The 24,051-nt window shown below is 41.3% G+C and overlaps 1 protein-coding gene across 5 annotated transcripts in view; it reads right to left on the bottom strand.

The window, feature by feature from the left end:
- The window catches only part of elk1 (ETS transcription factor ELK1), a 31,007-nt gene extending 17,424 nt beyond the window's left edge, over positions 1-13,583 (bottom strand). For 2 of the 5 annotated variants that reach the window (XM_019349766.2, XM_019349769.2), the window contains exons 1-5: positions 2,438-2,731; positions 1,894-2,102; positions 1,617-1,802; positions 1,348-1,521; positions 110-256 (exon numbers count right to left, since the gene is read on the bottom strand). In XM_019349766.2, the coding sequence (XP_019205311.1) occupies positions 110-256; positions 1,348-1,521; positions 1,617-1,802; positions 1,894-2,102; positions 2,438-2,498 (777 nt within the window). In that variant the 5' untranslated portion in view covers positions 2,499-2,731. Of the gene's footprint in view, positions 1-109; positions 257-1,347; positions 1,522-1,616; positions 1,803-1,893; positions 2,103-2,437; positions 2,736-12,501 lie in introns of those variants that run through there. The other 3 variants (XM_013271817.3, XM_025901419.1, XM_019349768.2) reach the window with 3 other exon arrangements.
- Positions 13,584-24,051: the final 10,468 nt, after the last annotated feature.

Genomic DNA, 24,051 nt, shown 5'->3' with positions numbered 1-24,051 from the left:
TTTCTACTCTTGGATCTGTACGATGTCACTGAGAGCAGAGATATCTCATAAGGTCATCTTAGGTGTTCTCGGACACGTAACCAAGTAGCAGGCGTGACTTTTTACTGACCTGTGATTGGCCATTGGAGTTGGCTGGTATCTGTGGGCTGAGAGCCGGGGTCGGACAGGGAGACGTCTGAGTGACGATCACCTGGAGAACAGAGTCCGCAGCGCTCCCCACGGACGGAGAGGATTTAGACTCCGGTAACACACACCCCTGAGAAGGAGGAGATGGCAAAAAAGGCCTGGAGTTAGAGCAGCTGATTTCCACAAATAGTGCATGTGCACATGCATGTGTTCGTCATATGGCATAGACATGGCACGGCAGCGCAAGAGTCAGGAAGAAAAAGTGTATTAGAGATCCATTCGAAAAACTGAAAAATAAATACGAAAAAAAAGTGTTAAAAAAAATGTACTGTTGTTATTCACGGTAAAATACACAGAGATCTTTATACTTATAAAAACTGCAGCAGGAGTGCTAATGTATACAGCTGTAGTCTTTTAGATAGCACACCTTTCTACATGGTAACAGTCACTGTTGAAGGAGCCGCTCAGGGGCCTCCACAGTCTCATGCAGGGGGTGAGAGGCATTGTCCATAAGCTTGGCTAACACCCTCCTCTCACCCACCTCCTCATGGACTCTGGGGGACTGGCCAGGAGAGAACTGGCCCTCTTCATCAGTCTACTGGAGTAAACTGGTGAAACCATTAATACATTAACAGGAGAAAAAGCTAAATATTGCTTTTACTCCTAATCAACTTATGACTACGACCCTGAAGATGTGTGAAGTTAACCATAACAAGAAGAATACACTGATTTGACAAAGACTCTAACCAAATCTCATTCAAGACACAACCAGCCCCATCATGGACTGACATGAGGAGCCCACAGGGTTGTTGATGTGCTCACCAAGATTAAACTTTCACTGCTTAAATGTACAAAGATGGTGATGTGAAAACAAGTGTCTAATATTTTCTTATGAACAGCACCTCATTTTTCTGTTCAATTTTGCTGTGATGTGACTCTGGATCAACTTCAGAAGTAGGTCACTTATTAATTGTGACCAGCTCATCATCTGGTAAAATAAATACATTTGCAAAAAAAAAAAAAAATCGTTTCAGAACCAACAACCTGCATAAATCACAGGAATTAAATAACAAAAAAATGTTAGCTGCACGACCTCAAGCAGTGTGAAACACAAAGTCCAGCAGCTGTGCAGAATTATTATTATTATTGTTATCATTATTATTATTATTATGATTATGAAGTGCACAGAGGGGTCAGGGGGCAACATTTAACTCTTTTTACCTCTCTCGGTGTGCGATCAACCTTGGGGACAGGCTCTTGTTGCAGGAGGAGCTCTGATTTGATTGGCCGTGGATTGGGTGAGGCCTGCAGGGATTGGATGGTGAAGGTGGAGTAGAGGCCAGACTTCATGTAGTCGTTTCTGGAGCTCTTCTGGGAGCTGCTGGGTGATGAGCGCTGGTGATCCACGCAGACAGACGCAAAGAAAGAAAAAAAGCAATCAGCCAATTATTCATAACATCCTGTAGGAAACAAAGGAAGTGTGGACGTACCTGGGGCAAGCCCTTTGTCGGACAAGTTGGTGCCACGCCCCCAAGGCTTTTTGATTGGTTGTTTGAGTCGCATATATCCCTCCTCTGGCCCTCCTCTATAGTGCGTATCGCATCAGGGAGGGAGGGGTCGGGCTGACTTACAAACTTATAGACAAACTTCTGGCCGCTCACCTTCTTTATGATGTTCTGAAAGAGGGGGGAAAAATGGTGAGCCTGCCGACCTGGAGGTAACGTAGTACTCGTTCTGCTGCAGTAACAGTAGTATTATCAGCAGTACCTTGTCGTAGTAGTATCTCAGTGCCCGGCTCAGTTTGTCGTAGTTCATGTTGTGCTTGTTCTTGCGGAGCCCCCACAGGCGGGCCACCTCCTCGGCGTCCAGCAGCTTGAACTCGCCGTCCTCACTTGTCCAGGAGATCAGGTGACGCTGCCGCTGGTCCTCCAGCAGATGAAGCAGGAACTGCCACAGCGTGATGGACGGGTCCATCGCTGAGGACACGGACAGACAGTCGAGGATTGTTTCAAAAATAAAGAACATGCTTATTATAGTAATTTATGGGCAGCTGAATAACCAATATGCCACTTAAATCCAGCTATTAGTTATACTTTTGAAGAAAGGAGTTCTTTCACTGGCTGGTAGGAATAAATATTTAAGATTTCAAAATATTCCAAAAACACTTCGGCAACTGTATTTGAAGGAGACATGTGAGGCAAAACTTTGCTTTACATCTACATTCCCGGGCATTCCCAGGCACGCCACACGCAAGCCTACAAAAACAAACAAACAAAAAAATAATAAAAAAGATGAGGTGCACAAGTGTCACCGTCTGCACGGCTGCTACGCAGTCTGCTGCCACCCCAACTCCTTGTTGGCTTCGTCTGCATCCTGAGTGGAGTATGCAACCCAGAAGGAAACGGCGATCAATCCTGGGAGATGTGCTTTACATTCAAAACCATCTGCTACACTGGCTTCAACTCGCTAACAGATTAGCCAGCATATCACACCCAATTTTTCATTTGTCTTTTTTCATGTTTATTAAATCAATTACTTAAGACTGACTAAAATAATGGACACTATGGTTTCCAGTCAGAAATCCAGCATAAAGCTCAGCGTAAAACTGCTGCAGGAAACCCAACAGGTCATCAGAGTAATGAATGACAGGTGAGAGCACAGGTGGGTGAGCTCACCTGAAACAAACTTCAGTTTACACTATAAAAGCACAACAGAAAAATAATCTACCACAGTCTTACGAGGAATTAATAAGTCATTTTAAAGCTGAAACTTGCTTGAAGTCTCAGAGTGTAATACTTTCCGACTGTCAGACACAATCACACAGTCAGGGGATTTAAGAGAGCACTCTCCAGCAGAAGCCAGAGAGAGACTCCTCTGAGAAGGTCAACATTAAACAGATTACACAGAGGGAGATGCCTGTCAGCCATGGAAATGAACCTCATTACCATTGGCTGACCTGTTACACAACTAACCTATCGAACACCTTGGAAACCATCGCCATGGTGAGACCTTTCATCAATGGTAACCAAGGGCGAGGAGAGAAACACAGAGCAATGAGGAGGGTTCACTGCTGACATCAGCTCACCTCTGCTGCTGCCCTGCTCACAGGAACTCAGTACAGCCACTGTGGTGTCAGCATGAATCTGACACATGGAGGACCAGGGATACTCGTGGGTAGCTGTGAACTCCTTATTAATGTTAACGATAATGTTGAAGATTATTATTGGTTTTTAGCGGTATTTATAGATTTGTAGTTTGTTTACAGTTATTTGTCGTTGGCAGCAATAAAAAGCTGACCTCTGTAGTGGGATGGTCACTGCTGTGAGAGTGGGACGTGATGTGGTCAGACTGCGATAATATACATGTCCACATTTTGAAAGCAGGCGCAGTAGCTCATCTGGCCATCTTGATTCCCAGGTTATTACGTGAAGTGACAAATGTGACCTTGACCTTCAGCACAATCACAGGATTCACAGAATCAGCAATCACCCATCAGCACACAGCGTGACCTGACCCTGGACGGGATAACCCACCCAAGTATATTAAATATCTTAAATTTGCAATTTTTTCCTTTGACGTGTATTTTTTTTAGGCATCCAAGGAGACGCCACCATCCATGTTCGGCCCATCACTAGTCAATCCCCTCACTCTTATTTTCAAAGTCCAGTTACTGCTAACTAGCTCTGACTCCTCTAGACTGGGCTCCATTTTCCCGAGCTTGCTGCGGGGCGACACTGTGGAGCTGCACTCCAGTCCCAGAGTAAGACTCTGCATTACTTTGTAATTTATTCTACGTATACTGGACTATTAAAATATTTAAAGAGCAGAACCTTTAAATGAATATTTATTTAAATAAATAATTTAAGCAAATGTACATGCAACTTATTTCACTGTGCAAGTTAAAGTCACTGGGATCCAACTTTTTCCAGTGCTGATCCGACATCCATGATAAAATGAATGATCTGTATCAATTACTATGAGGAGGTGGTTGGGATTCATTCTTTACACATACGGAAACATGTGGCTCCACTTAAACACAGATTTCCTAACTTTTTAGAATAAAATGTGACAAACAAATGCATGAAAACTGAAATGCATCTGAATGATCATATGCTGTAAGCTTCCTCCATGCTATGTGAGCCTCCCAGCAACCCACAAACCACTGCTGGCATGCGGCATAGTAAACAAAGAAGAACTGGATAAACCAGATACTCAATCGAGTTTTGGAGCAAGCATCAGATCCAAATCAAAGACCGTTCCAGTCTGTTACTATTCGCTAGTGCAAGTGCACATAATTAGGTGCAGTCAAACTCAATAAATCAGAACAAAAAGAATCTAAGTGAATGGGAAGAACTGCAGAGACGTCAACAGAAACAAGTTTTAACAAGCAGAGCAGAACGGTTTACTTTTACTTTGAGAGGTTAAAAAAGGAAAAGCCTTTGCTCTTCAAACAAAGCTATAGCTGCAGACAAAAGGGAAATAAAAGCACCACAAAAGCAGTACCTGGGTAAATACACTTTATTATCTTTCACCACTGCTGCTCAGTAATGATAGAGCAGAGGCTTCAGCAGAACCCTTGGTGTGCTGTTTACCTTGTGCAGGAACAGCAGAGCAAAACCGTGAACCTGATCTCTGCAGGAAAATTCACACAAATACATGACGATTACGCCAGATACAAGGGCGCTGCGTGAATTAATGAATGCAGCAGCTAATCTCTGCCCACAGGCTTCAGCGTGGCACAGAGACGAGTCAGATTGCCCTCACACTGTGAGCTGACCATAACAACCACCGCCGCAGACGGTGGGAATCCCATTAGAAATTCTGGTTTCTGAAAAAGAAACTGCATCTGATGAGTTAAAAAATAACAGCCGAAGCCGAGCGACTCGTGCACCTCTCTGCTGACGGTGCAGCGGATTCATTTAACCTATATAAAAGCTTCTTCCTCCCCTCAGCTCCCTGATCTTCTGTCCCATCAATCACTGTAAATGAATAATGTGAATGCTGTTTAAGCATTTCACATAACTGAGATCCTCCTGCACTTTTTTGGCACTTAACTACTTCAGTATACTTTGTGCTACGGAAACCGTTCTGGTATCAAAGTGGTCAACTTTTCCTAGAGAAGCATACCATTACGTTTCTGTTTTGTAAAATATTTAACTTTTTATGAGTTTTATTTGTTGGTTTGAATTGAATGGAGAAATCTTCTAATCCTCTTTAAACCCGCCCTACTTTGAAACCTAACTAGTTCCGCATACTTTGAGCTAGAGAAAAAGTTCAAACTTTAAACAGGTCCCAACACCATTAAGGTATTACTAGTTTTGTTATATCTTTTATGTTTTTCATAAGCCGTGCAACAGACCTGGCAACCTGTCCAGGGTGTAGCCTGCCTCTCGCCCTAAGACAGCTGGGATAGGCTCAAGCCCCCCACAACCCTGAAAAGGATAAGCGGAAGCGAATGGATGGATGGTTTTCAAACAGTGACATTTTAAGATTTATTTTTAAAAAAAAAAGTGACTGTTCCAAACTGTCTCTGAGACACTGTTCTCAGGTATAAAGAAAGTAGCACCATGTTTGGCTCCAAACTCAAAAGCCAAGCAGTTATCTCCACATTGAACATAATCAAAATTAAACATCATCCCAGGCTCAACACTGAGCACGTGGCCCCGACTCCATTCAAGCTCCGGTTTAAAATCCTGGCAGGATAAACCGGAAAGCTGGAGCTCAATTCTTTCACTGAACAAAAATGTGGGGAAGTTGATTAAAAGAAAAGAAACTGAGCCCCTAAAACTGTCACAACTGTTGAAATGTGTTTATCATCTGTAAAATAGGTTGAAGCTGTTCAGCATGGATGTGAAACAGAAAAGGGGAAATTCAAGCGTTTCCTTCCTTTATTTAATTTTTCTTAAGTTAAGCACTTCATCTGAACATGCATCACATTTTATTGTTTTCTGTTATTTTGAAGTGGAGCCCTACTTTAAATCTTTAAATTATAGCATTAAACATATCAGTAGTCATATATATTAGTTCTATGTTGCATGATCAACACAGTTTGTACTGATCACACTAAATAATTACACATTATGAGGACCTTCGCTTCAAGAAATTGTCTCCGAGTAGACCTCTTTAAATTTTAGTTGAATACTCCTGCAATATACCCTCCAGAGTGGTCGCTTCACTCACTGCCGCACCATCATCACACAGATGCAGTCAGTTATACCCGCTGTAAAGGTGCAAGAAGTCGCTGCTGTAATCTCTTGAACGATAGGTGTCGCCACTCAGACAATATCACGTCAAACGAGCTCATGAGGAGGAGAAGTCGTCAAAACTGAAAGCCAAGACCCAAACTCAAGTTCTCAAACAGATTACAACATCTCACTCTGCGTATTTCCACGCCTCTGAGCTTCTGTGTAGGATTTTTGCGACGGCTGCAGCTCAATGCGCCAAATTACAAAAATGAAGAGGTGACCGACTGACCAACGCGCTGCAAAGATTGGGTCTCACGACACAGGATGTGATGTGATATCGTCATGTGACACCTGAGACACAAACGATGCAGTGAGCATAAAAATGACATAAGGACACAGACAAAAGCTGCTCCTGATTGGTGGATTTAAATTCAGCAGATTCAGACCAGTGACTGTATAAAAGACAGGCACTGATTCAGACTGATTGGCATAGAAACACAGAGGCAGGTGTGTATCAGAGTGGGTGTGTGTGTGTGTCCATATGTGCAAACATTGCTATGTGGGGACATGCACGTGTGTGTGTGTCCATATTTGTGTCATAGGGGTGTTTACAAACTGCCACCAATCAGAAACTGCCTGCTGAGCTAATTTCTGGTCTTTTTCTCTCGTACAGCATTTATTTCAGCACTTCTTCATTTTGATGATCTTCAGCTCCAGTTTTGCTCTTTTGTTTTGAAAAAGGAACTTTCAGCAATTGAAGCTCAGTGTAGCTACTTTTTTGTTTTTATTTAGTGCATTTTCAGTTTTTGGTACCCTTGCTTTTTATACTTAAGCTGGCTGATATTTTGGTAATCTTATTCTACTACAGACAAGATACTTGAGCAACTGAAAAACGAAGTGGCAGAGTCAACATCAGTTGCAGCCATAGTTTTATAATGAACACGTTCACAAGTTCAGAAAATAAACTATTACACATCTAGAAGCCAGAGTGTTCACCTGTACGACAGCTTTGCTCTGTCTTAATCCACATTCTGAATACGCAGACTTTTCTGAAGTTCCCACAGAACAAACGCTGAGAGGAAAACAGAAAAACCCAAACACCGACTGAGTCGAACCACTGGTTTGTTCCCAGAAACCACGTCCTGTTGCACTGTGGTTTCTCTGCTTCCTGACATCAGTTTGTCAGTCAGATCTCAACATACTGTTCTGGTTACAGGGGAAAGTGTCTGGTTTTACTAAAGGAAACAAGTTTTCAATCAAACTTTATCTGTAGTTTGTGCAGCTTAAAAATATAAAAGATTAATTTGTCAATGATTTATAATGTCAAAGGAAATTAAACAATATTTTGTTACCTTTTGGTCGGATAAAAGGATAAAAGGCCTGATTGATTAATGGATTTAAAATTGAAATCACGATTTAAAACAATGCCAGTTTAGGATACATTACCAATACCTCTTTTTCTAACACTATCAGCTTTTCTGAAAATCGTTTTGTGGTTGATTCCTCAAACAGGAATCCATTCTGACAGAGTAGCTCTGCATGACTCACAGTTCAAAACAACCTTCATAAATCTTATACTGAGCCGTGGTGCAGCTCCTCAGTTCTTCCCCTGACTGAAACAGGTCATTTTAGGTTGTCTCTCTTTAAGTCGACCTTCTTATGATTGGCTGTTCCTTGCAAACAGAAGGTTTGAACAGCCTGTGGGTGGGACTTGTGTACTGACAAAGCTGTGCCTGAGATGAGCATAGGGCTGCTCAATTAATCTAATTTTAATCTAGATTACGATCTGGGCTTTCAACGATCATTAAAAATGACTGAGCCGATTATTAGCACGTCCCTCGTGCTTTACTCTCGTGCTGCTCTGTGTGGCAAATCGAGCGCACCTCTCTGCGTTTCGAACACACGTCACAACAATTAAGAGGACCCGAGGGAAGCTCGGAAAGCTCGGAAAGCTAAGCAGAAGTTATTTGGAGAGGAGAGGATAATGGCTGCTGAAGAAAGAATGCCGTTGGTTGAAAAGAGAGGTAAAACAACTTCAGTGGTGTGGAAACATTACGGGTTCGCGGAGTCAGACGTGGATCAAATAGACATAGTGTGTAAACTTTGCTACGGTGTCGTAGCTGCACCACAGAGCAACACTACAAATTTATTCAATCATTTGAAGACCGCTCACAAAGTGACATACGTTTGATGCAATTGTGCATTGTGTGGCTACACAGCTTGCCTTGATGTTTGGTTATTTGTATGCATAAATATTAGTATTAGCAGTATTTTGAAGTTTACTGAACATAGATGTTTACATTTTTCATTTATTTTTTATATTGCAAACATTTCCACTGTTATCAGTATTTGCACACTATTTTATATTATTTTTTGACATCTTTAAAGCCATTATTCAATACATTGTTATTGTTAAATAAATATCGTCAAATAATCGACATCTCAATTTCAGTGAAAATAATCGTGATTATCATTTTTGCCATAATTGAGCAGCCCTAGATGAGCATTTTAAAAATTTGAATTGACTGTATGCACCATTATGATAATTTAGATCATAATATCTTTTCTACAGTTGTCTACAGTCTAATTTTCCACCTTTATTCTCTACATTTTGATGTTTTGCAGTGAACTGCGGCGAAGATCGAGATTCAGAGATGCCCCTGAAGCGCTTGCGGTTCGACAACCGATGAGCCAGAGCCGACAGACAGGCTGCTTTTAGGGATATTTGAACTGTGTTTGTAGCCCAGTTACCCAAATACTATATCACTGCTACTGATCTCTGTGTGGGTTAAGAGTTGGCCACTTTCAGAGCTTTCACATCTCTTCTAAACCAGCCAAGTATGGCATAAAGATCTGGTGGAAACTGTGATGCCAAAAAAAACCAAGATAAGAGAAACATGATTTAGTTTCATTAGAACATGTTAGTTATCTGTCATAGATAAAGGAAACAGTATGTTTCCTGTATGAAATGTAATGGGGTAATAAATGACACCCACTTGGTCATTTGGTCGTCTGATGATTAAGGCCATCTTAATCTTTAGACCTAAGAGTAGAAATAAACTCTCTGAAACTGTGTGTTTGGGCAGTCTAAAGCCCTTTTGGTGCACATATATGCCCTCGTATATACCCTGCCTTCATTATGTTAAACTTTGACTGTGTTTAATATAATACAGCATTAATGCACTTCAATACGAGCGTTGACACCGATTCTATTTAAGAGGAAATGAGTATCAGATAGCCGCTTCAAGAGCAGCAGGAAGGGGAGGAGTCAGAATATAACCTGCCAAGCAAGCAGGTTAGTTTCACAGACGCTCTGAACCTGGCAAGTGGCTCACAGTTGGAAATCGCCTCTTTTCTTGAACAGATTACCCAAAGTTTCTCTTATTTCAGAGTCAAGAAAGTCAAGAGGTGTCTGGAACAGGGCAGTGAACATGTACCTTCCTTCAAAAACACAGATTGACACAGCAGATAATGAACTGAAGACGAACATCCTGAAAGCTCAGAAGATACAAATCACCACTTCTGGTCAAAACTTTCAGAATAAAGTCAAAGCAAAAACAGGATGTTTGTGAGAGGGACCTTCAGCCTTGAAATGAAGTGGAATCCAACCACACGATGCTCCCGATAGCACAGCTGACAGTGCTGTGACTCCTCATCAGCACACATCACACCAGAAACATGTCACATCTCACAGCATCGCTCAACACACATCAGAATGAGTCAGTGTTGCCATGGCAGCAGGTGATATTACATCACACACCCGACACTGTCTCCATGATAACAGTAGGCATCATGTCTGTGATAGGGCTGTGTTAATGACATTTTTTTTTTTCTGGTCTTTCCATACACATGCTTTCTTGTCATCTATAGTTTTAAATACGATTATTTATTTGACTGAGTCAAATTTATGTCATTTGCACCACCTGACTTTTGCAGAAATTTCCAGTTTAAAGTGGCTTTTTTGAGACACCAGTATTAACGTTTGGGTTTAGTAGTAAGAACAAACATCTTAACCTTTTCCTGGTTTTACACTGGTCTTACCATCTGATGTTGGAAGTGCACCACTTGAATTTAGCTTTTTTTTTTAATCCATAATCAAGAGTGAGCAACAAACCTTTGAGCCTGCCATAAAAAACACAAGGGAATGAAATATCCTTTGTACTGTTGCTACTTCTTTACTTCACAATAAAAGTGACTGGCAGCGACATTACAAGCAGACACCAAACAATGGCAATGACATTTAGTAGTTTTAGAATAAAAAACCTGACTAGGCAGCTAGTCTAAAAGTCTGAAAACCGTCATAAAAACTTTTAAAAATAAAGTGAAGGTCACGCGTTTACTTTGCACCTCACTTGTAAGGATGTGCCAGTATTGGTCTAAGCCAATTCATTCACTTCAGTTCTATGTTGCTCTGTGTTTACTTCATCATGTGACAGCAGCATCTAGCAGCAGAGATAACATGGAAGAAGCTAACAGCTGAGTGAAATCAGTTTGGAGACATTTGACGCTGCTACATCAACAGCATCTATTAATACTTTTGCAACATTTTATGTTACAAAGTTAGCTGTTTGAATTGATCCTGACATTCTTTAACACACGGTTTATTAATTTAACGCTGGTGACAGATGGGTATGCTGTATCACACACTCACAGCCAGAAAGTTGGCATCTGATCAGAAAAATGGGTCAGATCAGACAGATGGGCCACAGATATGTGTCAGGGCTTTTGCTCTGAAGTCAATGAAGTTGTCCCATCTTTGAACCAATAGGTAACTGCCGTTGTACATTATAAAACAAAAATCATTCATTTAGCCAACAGGTATTTCTAGTGCCAACTAGCAAAAGCAGAACACATGGCAGCAATCGATAACCTCAATTGCAACCCAAAACCAATCGGTATCATCACAACATTCTTCCATTTTGCACAGTACTGTAAAACTGTAGTGTATACTGTAGTATTTTTGCTCGACCAAGATGCCAAGAACTTGCATTATATCTCGCCATGGTGTGCAGCATGTCCTTGAAAAATCTAAGAAACTGGACAAGTTAAGGACAAAAGAAAAACTGGCAGACCTAAGAAACTGTTTACATTCGACAGACAGCATCTGAAAGTCACGTCCTTAAAACAAATCCAGCAAAGACCTGATACAGGACCTGAGAGATGCATCTGACACTTCACTGAAGTTTCAGCAATGATCTCAGTGGAAGGGTGGCTGTCAAGAAACCAGTCAAAGGGAAGGGAAAAGGAAAGGTTGAGGTATAAAAATTACACAAGACCTCAACTGAAAATCACTGACAAAGGGTCTGATTGAGCAATTAATCCAAATGTGGCATTTCTGAGTCAAATCATCATCAGTATATATGAAGGAGGTCAGGTAAGAGGCACAACAGTGAGTGTCTACAGTCACCTGTAAAACACTGTGGAGGCTCTGTCATGGTTTGGAACTGCATTTCAACCAGTGGTGTTGGAGATCTTGTCAAAAATAATGGAATTAAAACTGCAGAGATGTACAAACAGATTTCGATTCACTATGCAATACCATCTCAGAAGTTACTGATTGACAATGTTTTTTTTAGCATTAAAATTATCCAAAACACACTGCCAATGCAGTAAAAGCATACCTGCACAGAAAAAACACACAGTGGAACAATATCAGTCACGAACTGGCCACCTCAGAGCTCGGACCTCAATATTACCGTAGCAGTGTGGGATCATCTTGTTAAGAGAATGGAACAAAAAGCAGCTAAATGTTGGCTTTCAGACGTGCATGCTGTATTTCCATTTATGTTCGCATGAATCAATAAAATAAAGCAGAAACAGTCATTTTTATAACCCCTGTATTAATCTCAAGTAGTGTGCTCAGCTCCAAATCATAAACAGGTATTAGTGCTGTAGCAACCGTAAATATATAAACACACACCATCCCCCCTGCAGTGACTCTCTGCCCCCCTACTGTGAATAGTTAAAGAGCCTTTAGTGTGGATTTTCTCTCTCAGGCTGCAAGTTTGTACACGCTGCCTGCAGCAGCATGAAAACAATTCAGGTCCAACCCAGCTGCAGGCCACAGCAGCTTCCACACACCTGTTGCAAAGCTGCTGCTGCTGCTTCTTCCCTCCAAAGTGCACAGAAACACACGCAGGACTGCGGCACACACACACACGCAACTGTATCCTGCAGCAACATTTCTCACCGTTAATCAGTGGGTTGGACTCCATCTTCAGCAAAACGATCCTTCTCGTTGCTGTTTTCTATCTCCCAGATGCCTTACACCACCTCCATGCTGCTGTCCTGCTGTCAGTCTGTCTGTGTTTGTTTGTGCGTCTGTCAGTCTGTTAGTGTGTGTGTGTGCGCTGGAGGGGGGTTTACGGCTGTCAGAGCCAGGCTGAGGAGGCTGAAGAGGAGGCGACATTCAGCAGCTTCTCTCCCGGCCTGCTGGCGTTATGTAACCGCTCTGAGCTGCCGCTGCCAGGCTCCCCTACCTCCATGATAACCACACTAACGGAAAGCACAAGTTATCGAAAAAAACCGATATAACAAAACAGAAAAAGTCCCTCTTATATGTCAAAAACCAATCTTCATCCGCGGATACCTCAATGATTAATTAACATCCACTGTGTTAATTAGCGTCCAATAGCTTTTAACGGGTTAACAACGCAAATTAGATCCATTCTGCGGATGTGCATGGGGCAAACTGAGGCGATTTCCTCCCGCTCATGTCCCTCTGCCAGAGCCTGGATGTGTTCAACAGCTAACTGGCGATAAGTCCGCTGCCAGGCTAACACTTTTTAGAAAAAAAAAAAAACTGTGAACATAATAGACGTTTGTGTATATTTATCTCATCTGTGGAGTCCGTGGTTGTCGTTTAACCACTCCGGTGATGCTACTTCCGGTGTTGTACTCCACAAAGTTTACACAAGTTCAAGGTTTCTTCGGGCTGCAGCGCTTAGCTTAGCTTAGCCAGACTTAGCCTAGCCTAGCCTAGCCTAGCCTGCTGCTGTGACAGCCCCCCGCCTTCCTGCGCTTCTGCTGGTGCGTCAGCCCCCCCAAACAGCCCCTCCGACTGCGGGACAGATCTGAAAGGAGTTCACCAGGAACGGTCCACAGGCCTCCGGCATGGAGAAAAAGTAGTTTGTACTATCTGCCCCAGGCTGTTAGTTGGCTGTGTCCGAGGATAGCGTATTTACTGCGTGTTTTCCCAGTTTCTTCCTGTTTGGAACCACACGCCTCCTCAACACTTCCATTCTCGTCAGATTAGCTTCAACACAAACGGCCTCACTTCCGGTGTACCTTCAGATTAAAACTCAAATGGCTCAAGCGCCTCACGCTCTCTCTGTATGAAATGGTCGTTTTTCATTCTTATTGCTACCATAGGTCTTTTTCAACAAGCCTTATAACTTTGATATTTGTAGATTACTTAAAATTGATTATTTGCCTAAACTCAGTTAGGAATGGAAGCTTGTTTCCAGCACTTTTTAATTTAAATGTAATTTTTACAATTATTACTTATTTATTTTATTATTCATTTATTTAATGCTAGCCATATGCCAAAATTTAAGTTTAGTATCTCAAAATTTCGAGTTACTCAAATTTTTAAAATACCTAGTAAGGTGTTCACCTCTTGCAGAGCTTGACAAATATGAAGATTTTTGATCATTTAACTGGTTAAAGAACAGTTACAGTGACTTGTTTTAATATTTTTGCACTTTCTAATGCTGTAATTGTTGATGGGGGCCTCTCTGCCCGAGAGAGTGTCATAAGAGACACTTCCTCATACAAAAAAAAGTAAAAAAACAAAAAAAACAAAAAAAAACAAACTAACAAAAGACAGTGTAAGTAAAAAAGTGTTTAGAGGAGTCTGAAGTCTTTGCTAAAGTCCTCAAACTTTTCATATTTGACTGATGAGTGCACACATGTAATTTTCAGGTCTCAGTGATCACTGACACTGACAATTAACCATTAAAAGGTGGTTTCTGAGTGCAGACTTGCTTCTCAAAGTTCAACATCAGTTCGTTGTCTGGGTTTTAGCAATATTCTTTTATATGTTGGGTTTTTTGTCCTCTTTTTAAACCTCGAATCAGTGACCGAATCAGTCAATGAATATAATCATAAATCTGTGTGGAATTACGTTTTCAAATGAAAGCTTTGCGGGTTTTGTGCGCTCTTATTTTGAAGAAAATCCTTTCGCGCTTTGTTTGAATTCCGGTGTGTGAAAGCACCGTTTCTGCAGCAACGGGGGGTGACGTCACCGCGGCTGTGCGCTCCATGGACAGTAGCTCTGAGTAACTCCGCCAAACTTTGCTAAACAAACTCAGTGAAACGCATCTTATCGATGTCAGATCTGCACTCTTATCGCACCGCTGCGGTTTTTGCAAAGATAACCGCTCGCACGGCCAATCCCATTTTGGAAACAGGGAATAGTGCTCATATCTCAGGTACTGTGATAAAGTAAGATAAGTCTAAATTTGTTCACAGGTTTTCACAGTTAAATCTCTGCCCCTTGTTCCCAAGCTTTTCTCTCTACATGTGTTTCAGGTCTTCGGTGGGCGGGGCTCCTGGGCACACCTGAGCACCTGGACAGTGTGTTCCCAGACTATAAATCTGTGGCTGGGACTCCCGCGTTTCTCTCTCCCTGCCAACATGCCGTGTGCTGAATTAGTTTCTCTTTAATTCCTTAATAAACCATTTTCTTAAAGGTGTGTCCACCTTTCTGTCATATTCTTAAGAACCGGGTTGTGGCAAAATTATATAAACTGAACGTTATTTTTGTTAAATAGCTCATTCTGTAATAATTCGGATGTTCGAAGTTTGAAATCTGTCACTAGGAACCAGCTGTAGCCATGAGGTGACCCTGACCTATATTCAATTCAATTCAATTCAATTCAATTCAATTTTATTTATATAGCGCCAAATCACAACAAAAGTCGCCTCAAGGCGCTTCATAGGTACAGAGAAAAACCCAAAAATCATATGACCCCCAATGAGCAAGCACTTTGGCGACAGTGGGAAGGAAAAACTCCCTTTTAACAGGAAGAAACCTCTGGTAGAACCAGGCTCAGGGAGGGGCGGGGCCATCTGCTGCGACCGGTTGGGGTGAGAGAAGGAAGACAGGATAAAGACATGCTGTGGAAGAGAGACAGAGGTTAATAACAGATATGATTTAATGCAGAGAGGTCTAATAACACATACTGAGTGAGAAAGGTGACTGGAAAGGAAAAACTCAATGCATCATGGGAATCCCCGGCTGCCTACGTCTATTGCAGCATAACTAAGGGAGGATTCAGGGTCACCTGATCCAGCCCTAACTATATGCTTTAGCAAAAAGGAAAGTTTGAAGCCTAATCTTAAAAGTAGAGAGAGTGTCTGTCTCCTGAATCCAAACTGGAAGCTGGTTCCACAGAAGAGGGCCCTGAAAACTGAAGGCTCTCTCTCCCATTCTACTTTTAAATACTCTAGGAACAACAAGTAAGCCCACAGTGCGAGAGCGAAGTGCTCTAATAGGGTGATATGGTACTACAAGGTCATTAAGATAAGATGGGGCCTGATTATTTAAGACCTTGTATGTGAGGAGCAGGATTTTGAATTCAATTCTGGATTTAACAGGAAGCCAATGAAGGGAAGCCGAAACAGGAGAAATCTGCTCTCTCTTTCTAGTCCCTGTCAGGACTCTTGCTGCAGCATTTTGGATCAGCTGAAGGCTTTTCAGGGAGTTTTTAGGACATCCTGATAATAAAGAATTACAGTAGTCCAGCCTGGAAGTAATAAATGCATGAACTAATTTTTCAGCATCACTAAGAGACAAGATATTTCTAACTTTACAGATGTTGCGCAAGTAGAAGAAAGCAGTCTTACATATTTGTTTAATATGTGCATTGAAGGACATGTCCTGGTCAAAAATGACTCCAAGGTTCCTCACAGCATTACTGGAGGCCAAGGTAATGCCATCCAGAGTAAGAATCTGGTTAGATACCATATTTCTAAGATTTTCAGGGCCGAGTACAATAACCTCAGTTTGATCTGAATTAAGAAGCAGAAAGTTAGCGGCCATCCAGGTCTTTATGTCTTTAAGACATTCCTGCAGTTTAACTAATTGGTGTGTGTTATCTGGCTTCATGGACAGATAGAGCTGCGTGTCATCTGCATAGCAGTGAAAATGTATGCTTCTAATGATGCTGCCTAAGGGAAGCATGTATAATGTAAACAGAATTGGTCCTAGCACTGAACCCTGTGGAACTCCATAATTGACCTTAGTGTGTGAAGAGGACTCTCCATTTACTTGAACAAATTGGAGTCTATTAGATAGATATGATACAAACCACTGCAGTGCAGTACCTGTAATACCTACAGCATGTTCTAATCGCTCTAATAGGATATTATGGTCGACAGTATCGAACGCAGCACTGAGGTCTAGCAGGACAAGCACAGAGATGAGTCCACTGTCAGAGGCCATAAGAAGATCATTTGTAACCTTCACTAAAGCTGTTTCTGTGCTGTGATGAGCTCTGAAACCTGACTGAAACTCTTCAAATAAGCCATTCCTCTGCAGATAATCTGTTACTACAACTACTCTTTCAAGGATGTTTGATATGAAAGGAAGGTTGGAGATTGGCCTGTAATTAGCTAAGACAGCTGGGTCTAGAGATGGCTTTTTAAGTAAAGGTTTAACTAGAGCCACCTTGAAGGCCTGTGGTACATAGCTGATTATTAGAGATAGGTTGATCATATTTAAGATTGAAGCATTAATTAATGGCAGGACTTCTTTGAGCAGTTTAGTAGGAATGGGGTCTAAAAGACACGTTGATGGTTTGGAGGAAGTGATTATTGAAGTTAACTCAGAAAGATCAATTGGAGAAAAAGAGTCTAACTTACATCGATGGTACTAAAAGTAGCTGTAGATAATATTACATCTGTGGGATGATTATTGGTAATTTTTTCTCTAATGATAAAAATTTTATTTGTGAAGAAGTTCATGAAGTCATTACTAGTTAACGTTAAAGGGATTGTTGGCTCAGTAGAGCTCTGACTTTTTGTCAGCCTGGCTACAGTGCTGAAGAGAAACCTGGGGTTGTTCTTATTTTCTTCAATCAGTGACGAATAGTAAGATGTTCTGGCTTTGCGGAGGGCTTTCTTATAAAGCAGCAAACTATTTCTCCAGGCTAAATGATGATCCTCTAAATCTGTGACACGCCATTTCCTCTCCAGCTTACGAGTTATCTGCTTTAGGCTACATGTTTGAGAATTATACCACGGAGTCAGGTACTTCTGAATTGAGACCTTAGTTTTCACAGGAGCTACAGTATCCAGAGTCGTACGTAGTGAGGAGGTAAAATTATTAACAAGATAATTGACCTCTGTTGGAGTAGCGTTCAGATAGCTGCTCTGCTCTGTGTTGGTACAGGGCATTGAAGATGATAACAGTGGGTGGATTATATTCTTAAACTTAGTTACAGCACTTTCAGAAAGACATCTACTGTGATAAAGTCTACTCTCCACTGCTGTGTAATCAATTATTGTAAATGTAAATGTTATCAGGAAATGATCAGACAGCAGAGGGTTTTCAGGAAACACTGTTAAATGTTCAGTTTTCTATGCCATATGTTAAAACAAGATCTAGAGTGTGATTAAAGTGGTGGGTGGGTTCTTTTACATTTTGAGAGAAGCCAATTGAGTCTAATAACAGATTAAATGCCATGTTGAGGCTGTCATTTTTAGCATCTACATGGATGTTAAAATCACCCACAATAATTATTTTATCTGAGCTGAGCACTAAATCAGATAAAAAGTCTGAGAAATCAGAGAGAAACTCTGTGTAAGGCCCAGGTGGACGATAGATGGTAACAAATAAGACTGGTTTCTACAGGGAGTGCAGAATTATTAGGCAAGTTGTATTTTTGAGGAATAATTTTATTATTGAACAACAACCATGTTCTCAATGAACCCAAAAAACTCATTAATATCAAAGCTGAATGTTTTTGGAAGTAGTTTTTAGTTTGTTTTTAGTTTTAGCTATTTTAGGGGGATATCTGTGTGTGCAGGTGACTATTACTGTGCATAATTATTAGGCAACTTAACAAAAAACAAATATATACCCATTTCAATTATTTATTTTTACCAGTGAAACCAATATAACATCTCCACATTCACAAATATACATTTCTGACATTCAAAAACAAAACAAAAACAAATCAGCGACCAATATAGCCACCTTTCTTTGCAAGGACACTCAAAAGCCTGCCATCCATGGATTCTGTCACTGTTTTGATCTGTTCACCATCAACATTGCGTGCAGCAGCAACCACAGCCTCCCAGACACTGTTCAGAGAGGTGTACTGTTTTCCCTCCTTGTAAATCTCACATTTGATGATGGACCACAGGTTCTCAATGGGGTTCAGATCAGGTGAACAAGGAGGCCATGTCATTAGTTTTTCTTCTTTTATACCCTTTCTTGCCAGCCACGCTGTGGAGTACTTGGACGCGTGTGATGGAGCATTGTCCTGCATGAAAATCATGTTTTTCTTGAAGGATGCAGACTTCTTCCTGTACCACTGCTTGAAGAAGGTGTCTTCCAGAAACTGGCAGTAGGACTGGGAGTTGAGCTTGACTCCATCCTCAACCCGAAAAGGCCCCACAAGCTCATCTTTGATGATACCAGCCCAAACCAGTACTCCACCTCCACCTTGCTGGCGTCTGAGTGGGACTGGAGCTCTCTGCCCTTTACCAATCCAGCCACGGGCCCATCCATCTGGCCCATCAAGACTCACTCTCATTTCATCAGTCCATAAAACCTTAGAAAAATCAGTCTTGAGATATTTCTTGGCCCAGTCTTGACGTTTCAGCTTGTGTGTCTTGTTCAGTGGTGGTCGTCTTTCAGCCTTTCTTACCTTGGCCATGTCTCTGAGTATTGCACACTTTGTGCTTTTGGGCACTCCAGTGATGTTGCAGCTCTGAAATATGGCCAAACTGGTGGCAAGTGGCATCTTGGCAGCTGCACGCTTGACTTTTCTCAGTTCATGGGCAGTTATTTTGCGCCTTGGTTTTTCCACACGCTTCTTGCGACCCTGTTGACTATTTTGAATGAAACGCTTGATTGTTCGATGATCACGCTTCAGAAGCTTTGCAATTTTAAGACTGCTGCATCCCTCTGCAAGATATCTCACTATTTTTGACTTTTCTGAGCCTGTCAAGTCCTTCTTTTGACCCATTTTGCCAAAGGAAAGGAAGTTGCCTAATAATTATGCACACCTGATATAGGGTGTTGATGTCATTAGACCACACCCCTTCTCATTACAGAGATGCACATCACCTAATATGCTTAATTGGTAGTAGGCTTTCGAGCCTATACAGCTTGGAGTAAGACAACATGCATGAAGAGGATGATGTGGACAAAATACTCATTTGCCTAATAATTCTGCACTCCCTGTATATGAGCTATATAACCTATGAGCACTGCTGCTGACAGTACTACTGTAATCTTTCATTTACGTTTAAGGAGGAAAGCAGTGAAAAATATTATAAAAATGCTATCAAAATATTTTGTGTCTTCAGTAAAGAGTAAAATGAAATCAAAGCTGAAAGGAATATTGAACTAAAACTGCAAACATGATGCAAAATTAAAATGCGGCAATAATCTGATGCACTAATTATTCATAAATATTCTCTTTATAAGAAGTATAATATTGTTTATAATAATCAATTAATGATGATTTGATTATTTTTATCTTTTTATAAAACATCAGGTATATTAAACTACGAGGTCTCTGAGAGACCTAAAAAAAAAGGTACTGAAGGAGGATTTGGGTGTTAGTATTTATGGTGTTAGCTCGCATACAGACTAAATTACATTATTACCTGTTATACATGTTTATAGGACAGTGTGACATCATTAATAAGGCCAAAAAAGTTTCATTTCAACTTTTCAGTCAGCCTGGCGATTGGTAACCAGATCTTCGCGTTGTTTAACTTGTTGGAGGCGTCTCAGACTTCCTGGATTGTAGGAAATGTGCCGATCCTCCACACTGCTCGAATCATCACCCTAAATTGTGCTGTAAGAGGGGCCAAACACGGCCCGCCCTGTTTAAATCCTTGGTGACAAAGTCTGTAATCTGTTACACTGATGAGATCGGGTTCCTTTCTCTGTTGAACTTTCACACACAGAGGTGGAGTGCCTTTGAATAATTTATGTAATCTCGATGGAGAGAAGTGTAGTCTGTGGACGGTTTTGAATGTGAGCATTTATAGAAGTACCATGAATTTTTTCCAGAGATTTTTCCCAGACTTCATCAGTGATCTGAGTGTCCACTTCTTCATTCCAGTCTAGTTGGAATGATCCCGAGGATGGAGCCTTACAGCTCCACTGGAAGATTATTATTCAGGACACTGTGTAAAGCTGCATGAAGAGGTCTCTGTTCATACTTTGGGACGTGAGCCCTTGAAAAAACTCTAAAAATCAAAAGAAGTGCAAATGTGAAAGCTAAAATGTCTGCTGTAGCTGGCCATTGATACCTCGTACTCTTACCCTTCTGCTTCTAGATTTTAAAGATGAGCTCCTCCAGACCCGCTGAACACATGATTAAAGCATATCAATGTGTCAGCATATAGATTTTTGTCAGTATAGCGAGCACCTGAGACCAGACCTTTAATGGGTGTTCCACTCTAGGATTGTCACTGTAAAAGTCTAAGTGTTCAGAAGTGATATGAGAGACGTCTGCCTGCAGGAGACGTGTTCAATCCACAGCCAAACAGCCATTTTCATCTAGTTTAGTGCCAGGAAATCAACCACGCCACAAAGATAATGTATTCATATATCAGTATAGTATAATTCAGACTGGGGGAAACCCAAGCCACCTTCCTGGTTCCTTTATTTACATTTTTCCTGTTTCCTGAAAAGCTCAAAAAAGTACAAATGTGAGCGTGAGCCTCCTGCAGAGTGTCCTCTTTGGTCTCCTCTCGGTATCAGCAGTTTACTGGAGTGTAAAGAGTGTTTTTAATAACATATGGCAAACTTAAGGGCAGATCTTCTCGCTTGTCACACCCAGGCGGTGTTCTAGTTCAGCAGTGTGCTGCAGATTTGTCTTTTTGTTGTGAGGAACGTTTAAATAAATAACCAAAGCATCGCAAGCAAAACTGAATATTTCTAACTGTTGTGCTGACCCGAGGAAATCTGTGCATGAAGTCCACGCATGCAAAATTTATTTTAAAGACCTAAAACTAAAATACTGTAGATCTGCAATACATCAATAAAAATAACAAAAATGACTAAGATTAAAAAGCTTTTGGCTCCAGAAGTTGAATCTTGACGGTTTTATATCGATAAATGAAGGATAGAGAGAGCAAATGTCCACAGATCCTTTCTTGCAGTGCACTGGGATGACGTCTTTCACTCAAAGTAACAGGGTTTGAATCTTGATTTGAAACTTGACGTCGTTATTTTGTTTTACAACGACTCTCATTAAGGATTCCTTCTAAAGACATTGGCTGAAATCACCTCCTCCTGTCTGACTGCAGCTAGAATCGACCACATGCTGGCCGAGCTCCGGCCATTCAGTCGGCATCACATCTTTCTCTTTCTTTCCCTTTGCTTCTGTACGCCACTGCCTCTATTCAGCATCCAGTTTCCATGGCAACAGGTTCTTAATGGTGCTGCATCTCTAAAAAGCAGCTGAGCTAATGGCCAAGCACCGCTTCATCTTGTTTCAATAATCGTTACATATGCTGAGGGTCTGTTTGTGCGTCAGTTCGACGCACAATCGCGTCTCATCAGAGAATTTCCAGAAGTATGTGGACACGTGACCTGCTGCAGAGATTTCCTCCCGTTCGGAGCAGGATGTTTCTGTTCTGGCACAACCTTTTATCTCCAAAATTAAAGGTTCTCTTTCTAAGATTATTCAAGTATTTGTTTAATAGTAAGAATCTAAATGTGCCGAAAACAAAAAGTTGCCTTTCATCCTGACAGGGAGAGCAGAGCAGACCTCTCTGACCCTGGACTTCAATGTAGACCGTGTAGAGAAGGACCCTCGTTTTTGACAACCTCACCTGGTCAGTGAACATTAACAAGGCTCAGCAGCACCTTCACTTCCTGAGGTTGCTGAAGAGGAACTGTGTGCATGGGAAACTGCTGGTGACCTTTTATTACGCCAGCGTAGAAAGCATCCCGGTGTACTGCGTAACAGCCGGATGCTCTGCAGCAGATAAAAAGGGTAATCAGAAGGAAATAACAAACACATTACCAAAGACCGCTGGCTGCACTCTCCCCTCCCTACAAGAGGCTGTTTATGCAAAATACCACCTTAAAAATCACTAAATATGATTCTCACTCTGGACTCTACTTGACCTGATGCCCGGTGGTTGAAGGTAGAAGTTCATCAAAACAAAGACAAACAGTGCAGTTACTGTCTGAAATCGAATACTGTAAAGTATCGTCTGTTTCATTCTTGACACCTTAACATTGATCATTATTTATCATCTTCTGCTGACTTTTTGTTCTTTTTTTGAGACAGAACTAGCACTCGATTTTCTGTCTTTTATAATGCGATAACAACAAAAGCATTCTGATTGTAATAATGGTGGAAAAACACGAGTCATAGTCGCTGTCATCATTTTTTAAATTACTCCATATAAATGTTATATTAGTAAAATATGTTTTTTTAAATCAGTAAAATGTCTGAAACATATTTATAAAAAAAGCAGAAACAATTAAAAAGTACTAACATAGAGAAAATTGTACTACATTTGTACTAACAATAAGAAAATAAGACAAATATGGACAAATGTTCAGCGAAATAAATATTTCAAAATATTAAAATAACTGAAACGTGTTTTGGAAGCTTATTAGGCCATAAAATGAATAAACACCATTTAAAAATATTATTGAAAGAATTACTGACATGTAAAAAGCTTATCATGAGTAATAATGTACAAAGAAATAGTACAAAAAGCTCAAAGTGGTTAGAGCCAGAGAAGTGTGGCAGTACAGAGATCCAAATATGGCCAAAGCTGAGCGTGAAGTGGGGACAGGGAGGAGGCGGGGGGGGGGCAGAGGAGGATGTTTAAGCAGCAGACTGCAGCAGGTGGGAGTGATGACAACAGCCAGTGCTGGTCTAGGAGCCTCTTCAGCTTCCTGCCGTGACATCATCAAAGAGAAAGACATGTTGCTTAGTGCAGAAAGAGGTGAGAACAGCAGTCGTGGAGGTCGATGGTTAGGAATGAGGCAGCAGGGTCAAAGAGAACATGAACTTGGACCGAACTGTGGAAACCAGAGACACACCATGTTTGGTAAAGGGGAGTCACCGGCCCCACTCCTGGAGGACGACTGACCGCCGTAGAAGAGGCCGGCTGTCAGCAAGCTGAACGGAGAGCAAAGTGTCTCCCAGTGGAGGCCGGATGAGGAGGTGTTGTGTCCAAAGCCTTCGACTTGTTGGTCTTTAAAGAGAAGATTAAGGAAAACAGACATCTGTATTTCCAGTGAAACAGCTGAGAAAACTTCAAGATGGCTCAAGAGAGAACCAGGGGAGGAGAGTACCCACCCGTTAATGTGGACCCATCCTGGTGTCGGATCAGCCTCAGCAGGGTTTCCAGGAGGAGGCTGGATGATGCTGAAAGTCCTGAAACACCTGAATAAACACATCATTCTCAAAGAAATTTAGAATACAGCTAGTCAGGAAAAAAAAAAGTTAAATCCTCAATAAAGATTCAGTAAAACATCCAAAGAATTTCTATGAAAACCCAGGAAACACCTTGAGCACAG

Source organism: Oreochromis niloticus, linkage group LG20, assembly GCF_001858045.2.
Source record: "Oreochromis niloticus isolate F11D_XX linkage group LG20, O_niloticus_UMD_NMBU, whole genome shotgun sequence".
Classification (NCBI taxonomy): Eukaryota; Metazoa; Chordata; class Actinopteri; order Cichliformes; family Cichlidae; genus Oreochromis; species Oreochromis niloticus.
This window is presented reverse-complemented; position numbering and strand designations above follow the sequence as displayed.